The sequence below is a fragment of the Eleutherodactylus coqui genome, chromosome 2, assembly GCF_035609145.1.
Source record: "Eleutherodactylus coqui strain aEleCoq1 chromosome 2, aEleCoq1.hap1, whole genome shotgun sequence".
NCBI classification, from domain to species: domain Eukaryota; kingdom Metazoa; phylum Chordata; class Amphibia; order Anura; family Eleutherodactylidae; genus Eleutherodactylus; species Eleutherodactylus coqui.
The window spans coordinates 209,760,284-209,778,611 of NC_089838.1; the positions used below are offsets into that span (position 1 = coordinate 209,760,284).

Sequence of the window (18,328 nt, forward strand, 5' to 3'; positions counted from 1 at the left end):
CAGAAGTATTTAATTAACCACATTTGTAGAAAAACAGAACTGGCTGAAATATAGCCAATATAGTTTTTCACAAGTAGACTTGTCTTGGAGCTCTAGTTTAAAAAAAATACATTCACTCCCCGCAGTAAGCTGGCTAATCACCCGTTCTCTGTAAGAAAATGAGGCACCCAGGAGTCCTGCTGTACTGTTTGTTGGAGCATAGAAGTCCTACAGATACATTACAGTGCAAAACACAAGCCATTTACTGGCTTACAGTAAGTAAGGGAAAGTGAGTTCAGAGATATGAATTACATCTTTGGAACCTGTGTCTTCTGCTTTCCACACATTATAGTAGCTCAAGGATGTTTTTCATGGTCACAGATTCTCTCTAAATGAATATTTTTTTGTCTGACAAACCATTTAATAATATACAAACTATACAGCATCAGGCCTCGGTCACACGGGTGTTTTTTCCCGCGATTTGCGGATCGCATGACAGATGCGCATCCGCAAATCGTGTGACCGGGGCCGAAGAATCGCCCGAAAAAACTGCTCCTAGCTGCGTTTCATTAGAAATGGGCCGGAGCTTTCCAGCGCATTGAATTCATGAATGGGTGAGTGAGAGCTGCCTCTGATTGGTCAGGGCTGTGACCAATCAGAGGCAGCTCATTCAGCAGGCGGGGATTTTAAATCCCCGGCTGCTGAATACTACTCAGAGCAGTTCAAGAGAACTGCCGGCCGGCCACGGCTGAACTCCGTCTGCCGGGACAAGGTGAGTATATATATTTTTTGTTTTTACACATTTCTGGATGAATTTCAGGGAAGGGTTTATATTTTTAAGCCCTTCCCGAAAATTCATTGTGCGATCGCCAGCAGCCCATTGCTTTCAATGGAGTCGGCTGTATTGCCGGCTCCATTGAATTCAATGGGCAAACATCATTCTTCTCTGCCACAGCTGTTACAGCTGTGGAAGAGGAGAATGATTTGTCTATTATATGTTCTCAATGGGGTCGGCGCTGCTGCCGCTGGCCCCGTTGAGCGCATATAGAGAAGAAAACAGGAATCGCAGATAGGTGCGATCTGCGATTTCTGTTCTGTAATTTATCGGACGAGCGCATAAAAAGCGCTCATGTGTCCGATACCATTGCAAAGCAATGGTTCTCTAAGATCGCAGATCGCATGCGCAGGTCGCACGGAAAATCGCCCGTGTGACCGAGGCCTCAGTATGGTGAGGGCTATCCTTCCAGCTCTAACACATTTGGCAAGGCTTATGTTTCCTTTCATAAATTGTTGCTTATTTTGTCACCTTCAAAGGGAGAGAGAGATGAAGGGAAGCACAGCCTCAGAGACTAAGGGGGTTCCCCAGGGGACTCCCTCCATTTCTCTCTCCAGCAGTGCATCTTTCAGTCAGTCCTGGCTGTGCGAAAGGACCTGACGCTTGCAACTAGCGCTGTAGAAGATTATCTGTTCAGACAATTTTCTGCAGCACACGCTGCGATTTTTTTCTCGCAGCTAACTCCTGCGTGATTTTCTAGCCAATGTGAATGAGCCCTAAGAGTGGAAATGAATATTGCACCTTATTAGCGTGTATAGTGTTACTATCCTGTCTTATCTAGGTCTACAGCAGTACAATAAAGCTATCATTTTCCATTGTCTCATCCTCTAATTATAATGAAGTGAATCTGCTGACTATTCCCCAGCCTGTACAGCACAGCTGAAAAGTAAGCTGTAGCGACAGAAAATGTCAGTTTCTTGAGTGTACTTCAGTGGGCAAAATGAATATTTACTAATTATGTATTTACATAGATGTTTATGTATATGGAAAAAAATATTGTTTATTAACACTTCATAATAAAAATTGATTTAAATATGTAATTTGCTTGAATGATTTTTATTTAACCTCTTAGAGACCAGCCTTTTTTGTACCTTATGGACCAACCGATTTTCATCAGCGCATTGCAAGAGCCAAAACCTGTTTATAATAGCTGTATGATGGTTTGTTTTTTAGAGGGAGACGAGTTGTATATTTTAATAGCACCACTCTGGGGAACATATAATGTCTTGTATAACTTTTATTACATTTTTGGGGAGGTGGAGATGGAAAAAACGTCCACTGTTTTGGGTTTTGTTTTTACAGTGTTCACTATTAAAAATAGAATGATAACTTTTTTTATATGGATCAGCATGATTACTGCAGTTCCATGTTATTTGTTTCTACTATTTTTGAAGAATAAAAAAACGTAAAAAAAAAACAATTGACTCATTCTCGCATTCTAAGGCCTCCTTCCCACGAGCGTGACGGGGTCCGCCGCGTAATATTACGCAGTGAAGCCCGTCACGGCGCCCCCCAGAGCCCCTATACTTACCTGCGGGAGATAGCGTGAAATCGCTTCCCCGCCCACCACCGCCGCGTCACCGCCCGTCACCGCCCACCACCGCCTCGTCACCGAGCGTGTCACGTGACGCGGCCGGCCGTGTCACGTGACGCGGCCGGCCGCGTCATTTGGCGTCAGATGACGCGCGGCGGTGGGCGGGAAAGCGTTTTTTCACGCTATCTCCCGCTGGTTACAGCGGGAGATAGCGTGAACGGACGGCTTCCATTGACTGCAATGGAAGCCGTCAGTGCGTACAGCCCGTCCTCACCCGCAGAAAATAGAGCATGCTGCGGGTGAGGACGGGAGAAATCGCGGTGCGTAATTCCGCGCTGGAATTACGCATCGTGAGCATTGTGCTATTAGGTTCAATAGAACCTAATAGCTGCGGGCAACGCAGCGGATTTTCGCCGCGAATTACGCGGCGGAAATCCGTTCGTGGGAAGGAGGCCTAAGACCCATAACATTTTTAGTTTTCCGGTAATGCAGTACTGTCATGGTCTGTTTTTCGTGGGAAACGTTCTAGTTTTTATCGGTTCCATTTTGGGGTACATGTGACTTTTGGATTGCTTTTAATTGCATTTTTTGGTAGGCAAAGAAAAGAAAAATAGCAATTCTGGCATTACTTTTTTTAAACTATTTTTATGAGGTTCACCAAGTGAGTTAAATTACAAAATATTTCCATTGTCTGGGTCATTACAAATGTGGTAGTACCCATTATGTGTTGCTTTTTTAAAAAAAAAGGTTTTTCATTTATTTAAACAAATTTTATATAAAACTTTATTGAGCTTTTTTATGTTAATTTTTAGTCCCTCTAGAGGATTTGAAGGTGTGATTGTTCAATCTCTAGAATACTACACTGCACTTAGAGGGATGTAGTGCATTCTATTATGTCTATGACAGCAAGAGGTGGAGCCTAATAGGCTGAGTTACATGACAGACATGGAAGCCTTTGTCAGGCTTCCGGCTGCCATGGAAACCCATTGCGACCTTGCAATTGCATTGCGGGGAGCCGATGGGTCACAGGAGGATCCCCCTACTCTGTAATCTGCTTACACACTGCAGTTGCTATTGATTGTGGCATGTAAGCGGTTAAAGTGCCAATATCTGAGGTTTCTCCAGTCCTGGCTATTAGAGCAGGAGCCTGGCTGTCAGTAGTCAGCCAAGCCGCTGACTTAAAAAGATGTATGTGTAGGTTTTAAAGTCTATTAATGAGATCAGTAAAAATGTATTCTTGTTGCCACCGGAAGTGGGGGTGGTGACAAGATACAGGCTGTTTGACAGACCGGCCACCCTCCCCTCTCAGGTTCTGGCAGTCACTAAAGGAGCATTATGGACTCAGAGGGAGCGCCGGCAGCAGAGTGCCTTCCCCGGCAGCCTCCCTCCACTGGACTACGTCAGCTGACACAGAGGAAGCAACGGCGGCTGAGCACTTTCCCCGCCGCCCTCCCTGCACTGGCCAGCGGCAGTGCACACTGATGGAGTGGGGGACCTGCGGCGGTCACAGGACACCACTGCATGACAGTGAGTCAAAGAGGGAGAGAGAGGGAAGGAGGGAGACTGGGAGCCTAGAGGGGAGTGGGGACCCTGCTATACAACTCCGGGGACAGTGCTGGCATGCCAGTGAGTCAAAGAGGGAGGGAGAGGGAAGAAACAAAGAGGGAGGGAGATGCCGAGCCTGGGTCGCGCTGAGTCACAGTGTGGCTGACATGGAGGGTTAGGGTGAGGGTTAATTTCAGTGTTGGGGTTAATACTGAAACAAGCCCTAAGTCTAAGCGTCCATCCCAGCATTAACTAAATCCCCACACTGCTAGGACCTTCAAGGCTTCACCTAATAGGGAGCTAGGGGTGTGAGAGGGGCGTTCCTCCTCTCAAACCCCTAGCTTCCGGTGTCGTCAAGATACAATAATACCCAGTAAAAAGGCTAATTGCAGCCTCTAACGGGTTAAAATGTAAAAGTAGGCTGATAAACTATACAGTAGACATAGAATAGATATCACAGGAAGATATTCATATTTTGTCACTATGACAAACATGCAAAGTGGTTACCTAGCTAGAAGTAACAGAAGTATATACACTTCTGCCTGAACTCTGCAGTACTGTACACACATCTGTCACTATGAGCTGCACACAATCATGTGCATCTAATAGCTCTATAAATCAGTGTTATTGCTCTCTAGCTCACAAATAGTTAAACTGTAGACCCAGTTATGATTGGTGCATCATAAAATGTTACATTACGCATGGAGTTACAACAAACTTACTCATGTGAAGTGTGTGGTGTAGGGGTTAAGCAGACAGGGTGGGACCCCAGTGTAACGTGAGTCCCTCACAGGCTCATTCTGCCTCTGCAGTCAGCGGTAGCTGTATGATGGCTGGAGGACACTGCTTGCTGCTTCTGCTTCTTCTTGGGGAAGTTCTTCAAGACATGGGATCTGAAGGTAAACTATTTTGGGAAGGATGAGCAAAGGGGAAAACTAAGAGAGGATCTGCATGCACCCAATAAGGGTTTTATTAAAATGTATAAACTTTGCTGGAACTTCCCTTTCATTCTGTAACTAGTGTAACAATGTAACTAGTCCTCCAATGTATTGCAAGTACTGCAGATATATCTGGTTGCTGCCTTATCTAGGTCATATTCTGCACTATATCACAATATACTAGATTTCGTCATGCTGTTTTATTCTCTGGAACTTGTTGACCTTGCAATGTTCAATATCCAATTTCCTTTTGCTCCTGTATTCACAGTAGGTAACTATCACCTCTTCTGTACAATAGTCACAGGTACCATTAACTATGTGTCATTATAAAGGTCCTATAGGTTGTACACATATATGACTGCTCATACACTCATTCATTCATTCATTCATTGCTCGCTTTCCTCATATGGTTATAATAACACTCAATAAGTTCACATAGCTTTAATTATGCAGAGCTAACGGGTAATGTTTCTTGATAGGAAATGTAATAGTGATTTATTATGAGATCCAATCCCAATAGTCATACCTAATCCCTCTTTTCAGTTCATAGTATAAACTGTTTTAGCATACCATTCTTCTTCACATCAAGCTTCTCTTATAGGTCACGCTGTTGGTTTGTAGCTATAGTGACCAGAATTCATACAGCCGTAATCACTATAAACTCCCTCAAAGATCAGTTAGTAGTCCATTATCACACTTATATCTAGCAGTTGTCATGTATGCTGCAGGTTGAAGGTTGGATTTTCTTTTCTTCTTCTTTACTGCTTATTATGCTGTTATACACCTTGGCCTTGATACTTTGTAGGTAATATAACTGGCTGCATCTTCTATAAGATACATCTCAATCTCCTTTGCTGTACTTTGTCATATACAAAACTATAACGTGTGTATGCTAGACAGTAAACCTAGTCATTGACAGATTGTATCACCTTGCAATGTCAAAGGCAGAAAAAATTCAATATTTCTATGGATTAACAATGTGGATACAACAATACGCAACAGACAGACGTCCATGTGTTGTCTTATGCCCAAGTTTCTTGCTGGCTGAACGTCTCCGACATGCTAGCGTATTTGGGACCGTGTGCGGTCTCTGCTAATCCACAAACAGTACACAGTCTCATTATAAGGCTATGAGGACATGCACATGGCCGTTTTTTCATGTAGACTGATGGTCCACATGAAAAAACTCGTTGCATATTCTATTCTTGTCTGTAGCAGGGATAAGAAATAGGACATGCAAATGCATGTCAATGTGCAGTCTATCCGTAAATCGGATAGCACATGGATAGGTGCTGTGCGAAACAAATTGCGCCCAAGCCTCTTAGGCACAAGTCTCACATGGGAAGTGTGTTGGAGGTTTTAGACATGTATCTCTCACTTATCCCATTGGTCGTACAACATCTTGAAGTGCTATGTTTTTTTACTAAACTACTAGTGCAGACTTCTTACTCCAGTGACTCACATGGATTGAAACCTTTCTAGCTTCAGCACAAACATATATAATCAAATTTGTATGTCTGTGCCACTAATTTAATGTTCTGGACGCACCAGAATTAGAAAATAGAGTGATAGTTATTTTCCAGAAACAGAGCTACTCTTTTCCAGGGGCTGTATCTGGTATTGAAGCTGATCTTCATTCAAATCAAGAACCATTTTCTATCATTTTTAATAGTTGTTAATTTACAAAACAATCTCACCTTCTGGTCTTCAAAGTAACATAGTAGCTATTTCTGGTTTTAACACTTTACCCGTCTTCATATGCCAGTCCTAAGGAGTTATCAAGTTGAGCACTGTTTGATGTTAGTGATAGCTTGCAGATCACATCTACTACCCATATTTTGGTGCCACATATCAGTTTTATTAAGAGTCGATACACCTTGAATGTAACATGAGTGACTTTTACTTATAGTGCCCAATGTTGTCAAGCTTTAGGCCCAATACACACGGGCACATACGGATTCTGCATGGGAAATCCCGCACAGAATCCACCAGTGCCTGCGTCTGGTGACCCTGCGTACCTGTCAGTTTCTTCTTTCTTCTGTACTGCAGATGTGCGGATGTGCCGGACGGTGCAACATTGAACTTACGCAGTACAGATTTTTTCTTTTCAAACTCCTGCTTTTCCCGCAGGATCCGCGGGCCGTCTGTAATGTCAATTGCGGACAGGGCGGGGGTCAGACGGCTTCTATTGACTTCAATGGAAGCCGCTCGTGCGGGAACCGCAGTAAAGTGGGGTATGCTGCAATTTTTCATCCGCGAGCGGAAACTGCACTTGGTTTCCGCTCGTGCGCATGCAGAATCATTTTTCCATAGCATGCTATGGAGGGTTATTGCTGTGCAATCCGGAGGTGGACACCCACTCCCGATTCCGCAGCAAAAATCTGCCCGTGTGCATTAGGCCTTAATGGCAATCCAAACAGTGTGATTTCTATGGGCTGATTAAAAGGACCCTCTTTTTTTAGATCATTTCTTTTCCTGGGACAAGAGGAAGCAGTTAAATTACCTGCTGTTGGCTTTCTGTGCTTATGCTCCCTAATCCACCTGTTCCAAGTGCCATTTTCAGTTTCCAAGATGGCCGACGCAATTACAGCCTACCTAATATCCACAGTGCTTTGGGTAGTATTAGCTTACCAATATACTATACCTGCTCTCTGATTGTCAGCAATGATCATGTGAGCAGTTTTGACTAATCAGAGAGCAGTACACAGTGCGCATTACGTTGCCATAAAATTGCAGTGGCATCCTGGATAGTTTAAAACAGGATTCTGAACAAAGAAGAGCTATAGTAGGTAATATCCTCTATCCCCTTCAGTCCAAGGACAGAAATGTGTCCTAAAAGCAGAGGATCGCTTTAATGCTGCACATTGCTTTGCTTCCTACACTAAAGGCAACATGTGCCAGTTGGAAAGTCACCATATCTAGAATTGACCTATCCAGGCTGAGAACCGTTTGCATGTGGCTCTCAAAACAAAGCATAATTGTCCTGATTCTGATTGCATACATAACGGACTATTAGTTTATTGCTCCTTTTTTCTTTAATAGAAGAATTTGTTGAATCAATTAAAGCAGCTAGACACATAAGATGAATGTCAGCCACATCCGCTACGGGGCTGACCTACTATCTACAGTCTATGGTGGGCTTCTTGACTCTTGTCCAACTGCAGTTGTTGAGAAAAAGAAAGATCGGGCAGTTGGATTTCCACATGCCTGATCCTTTTGTTGTCAAGGGAAATAAGCAGCCATCAGAGGTGTCTAGCAGTGGCTTATTCCCCTCTTCCTACTGAGAACACATGCACTGTAGGCCGAGCCCATCGTGCGTGTGTACGGAGATTCAGGAGGAATGTTTTGGCCTACTGCTCTCTAATGTATATGTCTAGGCTTCTATAAAAACAAGCAGTCCTGAATAGATAATGGAAAACTGAATAAATGTCTTGTATAGACACATTCATTTAAAAGTAATGCTCCAGGCATGATATACAGTATAATGCAAATTTTTCCTAACTTTTCCTCCCTAACAAAAATCATTGTATACTAATTATTCCACCCACTGGTGAAACTATAGGGGATGCAGGGGATGCAGTTGCACCCGGGCCCAGGAACCTTAGGGGGCCCATAAGGCCTCTCTTCTCCATATAGGGAGCCCAGTACTATGAATAAAGAATTATAGTTGGGGGCCCTGTTACAGGTTTTGCATTGGGGCCCAGGAGCTTCAAGTTATGCCTCTGCATTAAGGGGTTAAGAGAAGTTGGGGGGCCCAAGGTAAACTTTTGCACCCAGACCTATGAACCTTTAGTTACGCCACTGATTCCACCAACAATTACATGTACAGGGATGATCTACTCACTCTCATATATGCAACTAGAATACAATATGTTGTTTTTTTTAGATGTGCTCAATTGATGGAATGAGCACATGTATTATAATTGGATATTTGTAGTAAGAACCTTCATCATCAAAAGTGCTAAAAAATTAGGAAAACTAGTGTTTCCCCCCATTTTAAATTTCATTATTAATTAATGTGACTACAGTAGACATGATAGCTGACGTCATAGTATAAGTATACAGCTGTATGCTACTGTAACAGACTAGTTTGGCAGATTGTCAGTGTAAGATGTAACGATTGTATGGACTAATGATACTGTGCTAGACGATGGTTCTGTACTAGAGATGAGCGAGTATACTTGCTAAGGCACATTACTTGAGCGAGTAGTGCCTTAGCCGAGTATCTCCCCGCTCGTCTCTAAAGATTCAGGGGCCGGTGCCGGTGACAGGTGAGTTGCGGCGGGGAGCGGGGGGGAGAGAGGAAGAGAGAGATCTCCCCTCCGTTCCTCCACGCCCTCCGCCGGCCCCCGAATCTTTAGAGACGAGCGGGGAGATACTCAGCTAAGGCACTACTTGCTCAAGTAATGTGCCTTAGCGAGTATACGCGCTCATCTCTATTCTGTACTTCAGATTCATGATTTTATATGTATGTCTTGCATAGAAATTCTAACTTTATTGACTACATGGTGACCAAGTAAGGTACTATTAAATGGGAGCTTTTATCAAAAATATTGTTTAAACAGCAGAAATATACAGTATTTGCAATCTTAACTTTTTAAATTAAATGAACAAAGTGTACTTTAATATATGAAAAGTGATGTATTCATAGAACATTAAGGAGACTTCAGAACATTTGGAACAACAACCACCCATTTAGTCACTGTTTTTCCAATGCGTCTTTGCCAATAGACCACCTCAGTTTTTTTGAGTACTGAACTATTACATAAACAGGAATATATGCAGTTTTCCCACTTGGATTATAGCAAAATGATCAGTGTAGACATTGTAGCAGATAATTGGTCATTAAGCATCTATAGGAAAATCTCAGTATAAAAAATGCAATGTGAATCACTCCAGGTAATAACGGGAAAGTGCTAGAAATGGGACATCCATAACCCTGAACAGTAAATGTCCTTAGTGAACCTTCCTTTCCCCACATACAGTGAGGGAGAACAGACTAGAACTTTTAATGTATTGCAAAGCATGATGGTCCTGATGCTGCATACAAGTATAAGTGTCTATTAGGAAGATGCTCTTAAGAACAGACCTTTAGTTTGCATTTCTAACAAATAAGTAAGGCAGCGGCAATGGTTGTGTATTATCTAACTTATCTTAAGAAAATGAACACTCCAGAAAACAGCACTTTGCAATGTGTTACATCCGCTACAATCTTATAATGGTATTCAGCACTGAAGATCCGCTATGTTCAGCATTCTTATGCAAGATATAATAACACATTAAAAAATGGAAACAAAATATATAATAGAGACACCGGGTCTCAGTAAACCAGCTCTTACTTGGGTGGTGGGTGGGCAGACATCTGTAGCATCATCACAACAGACTGGTGTCCCATTCCATTCACTGGACTCTTGTGACATTTATCATATGGTAGGGTCATTGGTAGTCTTGGAGTGTGGCAACCCTATCCAAAAATATTCAGACCCTGGCATTTAGGACCTTGTGTGGCGCAGAGTGTTAAGTAGAATGCAGTCCTAAGCTCTTGCTCACAACCTGAAGGTTGTGGGTTCAATCCGCACGTGGTTCAGGTAGCCAGCTCAAGGTTGACTCAGCCTTCCATACTTCCAAGGTCGTAAATGAGTAGACAGCTTGCTGGGGGGTAATGAACAAATTGCTTGAAAATGCTGTGGAATAAGTTGGCAAATACAAATAACAAGTCCCTTCCCTTATACATGGATGTCTATCTTCCCCAGAGACATCCACTTTAATGTAATCTCTCTTCACATAGAATTCACTTGATAAATACATGCATTTGAACTTCTTTCTGAAACCACCTTCTGTCTTTTGGACATATAGGTCAATAGGCATTTAATATTTAATTCGGCTTACTTGTATCAAAATAAGTGTATAACACCAGTAAATTATATATGGGCTTGAGGAAAACACTTCTATGTAATAGAATTCCAATAGCTATTGAGCTAATATTACTAATATTATATGTACATATGTTCTTCAAGCCCTTATTTAGCTCAATGCATAGTTTAGCTGACATTATTTATTGGTCTCTCGTAAGGAAAGTGGCATCATCTTACTAAGGCTGGGAACAGACCAATGTGCTTAGAATTTCATGTGTTTGTGCTATGGCATTCAGGCCTGTACGCCACCCATTTACACAAAATATATCAATCCCTTATATAATGCTATAACAGAAGATCTATTCAATGTCGACCTCCTCAAATAAGAACTGGATGTGTCTGTTTTACCAAACCACACACCACAAGGCAAAAGCATTAGGATGAGTCCTCACACATTGAATTGTGTTCAGCCAAACAATAGATAATTACGTACAGACCTTAAGAAAATTGATTCATAACAGTTCAAGACTCTTTATGCAAAAGAAATGTTGGTGTGTGTATATAAGACTCTAATCCTCCTAGTAGAATCTATATATTACCAAGTGGCTTTTGTGTGGCCATCAATCCTCGGTGTTGAGAATTCTTCTCACATGTCAAGGTTTCTTGAGTTACTAAACTTAACTCAATGTTTTAGCGCTTAGAATTGTATGTCATGCCGAAGCAACATGAGCTCATGACAGCAACATACTTTACTGATTATGGGGTCAGATGTACTGTGACCTGGTGACTTCAACAGGTTAGAGCTCTATTCATTCATAGCATCTCTCTGACAGGCGGTTGGAAGAGGTGTGTGGGTTTGGGGGAGGACCACATTGGAGCTCAGACCTTGCTGCAAGATCACTTTTTCCATCAGGGTGTGTCCTAGAATTAGTGGGACAGACAGAGGGGTCTGTGTTTGTGTGACTCCGCACCACACGGCTGACATTAAATGTTCCTTTCTGTAAGAAAACCCTCTTTGAAAAGTACATCCAGAGGAGGGGGGGAGACGTTCTGCTTTTGCACATCAATTACACACCCTGTGACTACACCCCAGAGCTACGCCCGACATCAGCTCCTGTAATGGGCACGTAACTGTTTCCTACTAAGAGCTCCTATAATAATCTTGTTCTTCTGACTAATACTTCAATGATTCCTCATAAATTCTAAAACCTAAAATGTGGATTAGGTGTAAACAAACCGTTTTCCTGCACTTCACAACCACAGGGAAATTCCAGATGGTTTAAGAACTGCCTTGCACTGCAAAGACGTTACCTGCTATACAGTTTGTTATACTGTATGATGTCCATACTTCCCCCAGTATTTCAGCAAGGGGTAACCAGGCTGTTCTAGTTTATTACTAGAGGACTTTGAATGTCTCATCTTACTGTAAAATGTCATAATAGTGAATTGGATAAGTCTGTATGGATGTTGGCTTATACTACGTAGAAATACGATGTGGATGGAAATACGCCAAATGAGTATGTGGAATGCTGTGAGACAACAGGGAGCTTTCAGTTATCTACATCCTGTGAAAAATAGTCTACATCCTATGAAGAATGATGATGATGCCAGATTAGTAGGCCACTTAACTCGTATCTCATCAGTCCTGAGCATCCCGCATCATTGATTGATGGTGCATGGGATATGTTAGCAGAATAAGTTGCTGTATGTTTAATATGTCTGCATTTGAAAAAGTTGGAAAGGCATTGTATTTAATTATCAACATTTGAAGAGCATTTTAGGAAGATTTTGCTGACTGCTATGAAGACCGCTCTCAATAATTTGTATATTTAATTTGGTTAGGTAATCTATTCCAACTCACTTAATAATAAACTGCAAAGACACAAGTATAAGAAGTAATAGAGTAAAACTGCATGTCATGTGAAGAATACAATAGAAAACTATTATGGCATTAACAGGACCAGATCCACTACAGGACAGTAGAGAAGCCTTCCCCAATAAATCCCAAAGTTTTCTTGCATTTTTTGATGGTGGCCAATTTTTCCCAAGGTTTTAGTATATTACAAAGATAACATGTACCTAACATTATATGAAATATATAATATACAGTTCATTCCAAATAGACTCTCCTGCTGCTATTAAAAACAACAACTTCCTGAAAAGGAACTTGGAAACCGTTTACCTGCACCCTGCCATATTTTTACAAAACCTCTTTTCATCTACTTCTTATGTACAGCCGTAGGTCTCGGTCACACAAGCGTCTTTTTCAAATAGGCACGCAAAAAGATCGCCCTACATGTGTGTAAAAGATCGCGTGAACGGTGGAATTCCAGCTATTTGAAGTAGCCCGTTTACACGATCTGAGGTGCGTGGTGCGTGTTTTCCAGCTCCCATAGTAGTCTATGAAAAGCACGCTCCAAAGATAGGACAGGTCCTATGTTTGCGTGCACCACGGACCTTAGATGCGAGTTGCACTCACATGTCCTATCTTTTGCAGGTGCGAGTATTTTGTGCGTCTAAGAATCGTTAATGTGAACGCTTCTATAGAAACCCATTGTTTCTTTTAGTCGTGCTCTTTTCACGCACCTATTCGTGTGCAAAAAAAAAATGCTTGTGTGACCGTGGCTATAATGTAACATATAATAATGCTACCCTTCTAGATTATTTCTATATAACAGCAGGCCTAAATGAGTTAATAGAGTCATACATTTTGTTAGCCCAAATGAGGTATTTTGATGGATTGGGTTTATGGACACAGGCAAGTGTATAAATTACATTATAGAACTAAAACACTATAATAAACCCCATTAAGACCAATTTTTCACCCTGCAAAACGTGTTCTTCTGTGGACATTTGTACAAACTATTCTTCGCTCTGTACTTGTTTCTGACAAACCTGGGTGATGAGAATATGGCCATTATTAAAGGAGTTGTCTGGGACTTTTAGTGTTGATGACCTATCCTGAAGATACATCATCTATTGTTGATTGGTGGGGGTCCACTGCTCAGGATCTCCTCCGATCAGCTGAGTGCCGACCCTACTGTCAGTGTGGACAGTGCTGAAAGCAGATGCTGCTGTCAACATTGCAGTGGCCCACTTTAGTTCTACAGGCACAGCCCCCGTTGAATTCATTGGGAGTACCAAATTCGGTGATGCAAAACGGACAGTGCTATCTGCTTCCAGCGCTGTCTGCATTGATAGTGGGCTCAGTAATCAGCTGATCAGTGGGGATCCCAAGCAGTGGACCCCCACAGATCAACTATCCTGAGGATATGTCATTGATAGTAAAAGTCTGGACCAGTGGCATAACTATAGAGGATGCAGGGGATGCGGTTGCACCCAGGCCCAGGAGCCTTAGGGGGCCCATAAGGCCTCTCTTCTCCATATAGGGAGCTCAGTACTATGAATAAAGCATTATAGTTGAGGACCCTATTACAGATTTTGTATTGGGGCCCAGAAGCTTCAAGTTACGCCTCTGGTCTGGACAATCCCTTTAATTCTATCACTGTGGTTTTCACTCAAATTCCCTGAAAGCCTGAGTAACAAATCTGCCTAATTATGCAGTAAATAGGAAGCAGCGGAATATACACAGACTTGCCATATCATTAAAACCACTTGTCTATTATGGTTTAAGTCCCCTTCATGCCAACAAAACAGTTCTGATCTGTCAAGGCATGGACTCCACGAAACCTCTGAACATGTCCTATGGTATCTGGAACCAAGAGTTTAGCAGCAAATCCTTCAAGTATTGTATATTGTAAGGTGGGGCCTCATTGGATCTGATGTGCAATTGAACTCACATCTGGGGAATTTGGAGACCAGATCAACACCTTGAACTCTTTGCCATGTTCTTCAAACAGAAAATTAATCCTACTGAAAGGGAGTCAGAACACTGTCATTGTGGAATACCAGTACCATGAAAGTGTGTACTTGGTCCTCAACAATCTTTAGGTAGCTGGTACCTGTCAAAGTAACATCCACGTGAATAAGAGGACCCAGGGTTTTTTAGCAGAACATTTCCCAGAGTATCGCACAGTCTTCTCCGGCTTGTCTTCTTTTTATAGTGCATCCTGGTGCCATATTTCCCCCAGCTAAGCAATGCAGATACACCTGGCCGACCAGAAGATGTAAAAGACGCTGTGATTCCTCAGACCAGGCCACCTTCTTTGGTTGCTCCATGATCCAGTCTGATATTCATGTGCTCAATGGGACAGGGATCGACATGGGCTTTCTGACTGGTTGGAGTCTCAGCAGCCTCATATGCAGCAAGCTGTGATGCACTGTGTGTCCTGATACCTATCATAGACAGAAAACATTTTAAGCAATTTGTGCTATAGTAGCTCATTCACTAGCCACCACAATTTGACCCTTGTCAAAGTCACTCAGATATTTACTCTTGCCCATTTTCCTGCATCTAGCATCTTCAAGACCTGAATATTTTATTTAGACTTTTTCAAAAATTATGCTTTTGAATACAATTACCCCTTAATTTCATGACATTTATATATGCATACATAACAATACAATCAATCATAATTACCCCACCCCCCTCCCCCAAAAGATATATAGCCACATACAATTAAGGAAAAAGTTAAAGGCCCTTTTACACGGGACGATTATTGTTCTGGTTCTTCAGGCTCCTGCGGTCCCACAGGGTTTTGAATCATCCCATGTAAATGCATGCATAAACTGAATGACTGGACAAGAGTCATTCAGTTTTAAGCATGCTTAAAAACCAAACGACACATCGTTAGGTGTAAACAGCAGACTTCAGTACTGTACAACTCTCCTCCAGCTGCCCCGCCTCCCTGCTGGCTGCGCTGTGAGCAACCAGCTATACTTTCTATTGTGTAACAGCACGGGAGCGAGGATACATGGGACGAGTGTAGGGCATCGGTTGCCCGACACTCATCCCATGTAAAAGGGCCTTAATTCTTCTTCATCTTCTCATCTATCTCTCTCTGCCCCCTCCAAATCCCAACAGCTTTTCTATGTTACCTCAATGCAACCAGTACTCAATGTGAACTATCGATTATATATCTCAGATCATCTTCTTCAAATTTCCTTGGTCAAACAGCCTATTTTTTTATATTTTCTCCTTTTCAAAGATATAACCTTTCTTATTTTTGCAACAAAATCTCCTACTGTCAGGTGGGCAGACTGCATCCAACGGGCAGTCATCAGCTTCCGTGCCTGACAGTGCTTCCTGAAGAATATGCACATCCACAATACCCAATATACAAGTCCTAGCATTAAGACCAAAATTGACAAGATATATTTTTTAAATTATCTCTAGTACCCCATTCCAAAAGTCACACAATTTTACACAGGCCCAGACCATATGCATGAAATCTGTACTATTCATGTAGCATTTCAGATAGTTTAACCCATTTATACCACAAGGCATGCATTTATGTCCTGGGTGTGCGGGGTTTATATGGAGTGGGATTGCGAGCCGACTTAAATGCCCCGATCATTGTTCGGGGGTCCTGAACACTTCTCTCGCTATGCGATCATGAACTGCCATTCAGTTGCAATGGCAGCCAGGGGCTTTCTGAAAACCCTCAGGGCTGCCATGAATGAATGCCTATAAAGGTGTGCCACAGGCACGCCTTCATAGACTGTCCGTTAAAATGTGGTATAACGTAATACTAATGTTACATTATACTATATGAGCGATTAAACAATGGCAAGTTTAAGTCCTCTATGAGGACTGAAAAAATAAGTTTAAAAAAAGTTTATTATTGGAAAAAAATAAAGGAAGTAAAACTTTAAAAAAAACTTTTTCCATGTTATTAATAAAATACAAGCATATTTGATATTGCTGCATCCATAACATTTCAATCTATCAAAGTAATGCATTATTTATCCCGCACAGTTGTCAGACAAAAAAAAACAAACACATTTTAAATCCCCGCCTGCTGAAAGAACTTTATTACACTGCTGGGGACAGAGCAGAGAAGTCGCGCCGATCCCCGACAGTGCCGGAGAGGTGAGTATTTATTTATTCTTATTTTTTACACCAGCTAGGGATGATTTTCAGGAAGGGGCTTATATTTAAAGCCCTTTCCTAAAAATCACTGCAGGGGTTGCCGGCAGACCATTGCTTTCAATGGGGCCGCCGGCAGCAGCTGTGGCCCCACTGAAAACAATGCTGCATGAACCTGCAATCACGCGTGTTTGTGCAGGTATGTGGGCGCGCCGGTTTTGTACGCACCTATGTACGCACCAGCACACGCTCGTGTGAATGAGACTAAGCCTGGGTTCACACGGAGCGGAATTGCCGCAGAATTTCCATGCGGAAAGTCTGCATGGCAATTCCGCCCGCGCCTCTTAATCCTGCGATTAGCCACCAAAGTGGACCAGATTTTGCAAAAAGATTTTACTAAGCTGCATGAAAATTGACATGTGGTGCACAATTGAATTTCACAGCATGTCAATTCTTTTCTCTTTTCCACAGCGGCCTCTATCCTCTCTATGGGGAGAGAAAGCTGCAGTAGAATGCCGATGGCAAAACCACTCCAAAACCTGCGGCTAAAGGCCGCGGGTTTTGAAGCTGCGCTTTTCCAGCGGAATTCTCGCGGTTTTTCAGTGCAGCTATTCCGTGAGAATTCTGCTGAAATTCCGTCCCGTGTGACCCCAGCCTTAGGGTTCCTCTAGAGGGGAATGTATATAGTAAATCCATCTAGTTGCAAAATCTGCTTAAATTTTTTCCATAATTTAATCATTAAAATAATTGTCAGATATAAATATGATAACAAAAAGATAATTGTCAGATATGGTCCCTTTTTCCTCCTTTCAAACCTCTCTCACATATTATAGGGGAAGCTTCATGTTATTTTAGAAACCATTCTGCTATTCAACCCCATTACTTTTACCCCACTCCTTCAAAAGTCACTTTTTAGATGCCAGAAAATATATCCAAGCATTTGAAATTGTCAATCCTAGAGAACATTTATCCATTAGAAGGGTATCCGATTTAGGGCCGCCTGCAGACGGCCAGGTCGGATCCGGCTGCGAGAATTCTTGCAGCGGGACCCGACCCGAGCGTCTGCAGAGAGCGCGGGCACTCACCTCTCCCGCGGCCCCGGGCTGGCGGCCGGTGAGTGACGCTTCTGTGCGGGGCTCACAGAGAAATAGAGCGTGCCGCGATTTGTTTGCCGCGTGAGATTTCGCGCAGCCAAATCGCAGCCGTCTGCATAGGATTGCGTTTGTTAAAGCAATCCTATGGCAGCTTCCAGGGGCGGAAATTCCGCGGGAAATCCCGACGCGGAATTTCCGCCCGTCTGCAGGCAGCCTAATTCTAGCAGATTTCTTATTACATAATAAACTCCTAAATATTGTATGAAGATTTTGAAAAAGTATCATGATAGAATACAAACCGGAGAATTTTGGAGTACATAAAGGAGTTGTGGCATCAAAACCATTTTGATAACATTTCCCCTGCCAATTATCAACAATAGGAGACAATTCTGGACCTTGACCTTATCCTCAAACTTTCATACCAATGGAAGATTGTCAGTAATATAGTCTTGAGGCTTAGGAGATACCACAACTCCCAAGAGCAGGGGATATAGACACAAATTCCATTACCTTCCTAATACATTCACTGGAAAATGGAGGGGGAATATATATTGCCACC

General features: G+C 42.4%; 1 protein-coding gene and 1 long non-coding RNA gene across 2 annotated transcripts in view; one reads left to right on the forward strand and one right to left on the reverse strand.

Moving 5' to 3' along the window:
• Positions 1 to 4,710: 4,710 nt before the first annotated feature.
• The window catches only part of CSPG4 (chondroitin sulfate proteoglycan 4), a 123,984-nt gene continuing 110,366 nt past the window's right edge, over positions 4,711 to 18,328 (forward strand). The window contains exon 1 of the mRNA XM_066592385.1: positions 4,711 to 4,792. Within this exon, the coding sequence (XP_066448482.1) occupies positions 4,720 to 4,792 (73 nt within the window). The 5' untranslated portion in view covers positions 4,711 to 4,719. The remainder of the gene's footprint in view (positions 4,793 to 18,328) is intronic.
• LOC136612196 (uncharacterized) overlaps positions 10,553 to 18,328 on the reverse strand; it is a 110,598-nt gene continuing 102,822 nt past the window's right edge. The window contains exon 6 of the long non-coding RNA XR_010790365.1: positions 10,553 to 14,982. This is a non-coding gene — a long non-coding RNA (uncharacterized lncRNA). The remainder of the gene's footprint in view (positions 14,983 to 18,328) is intronic.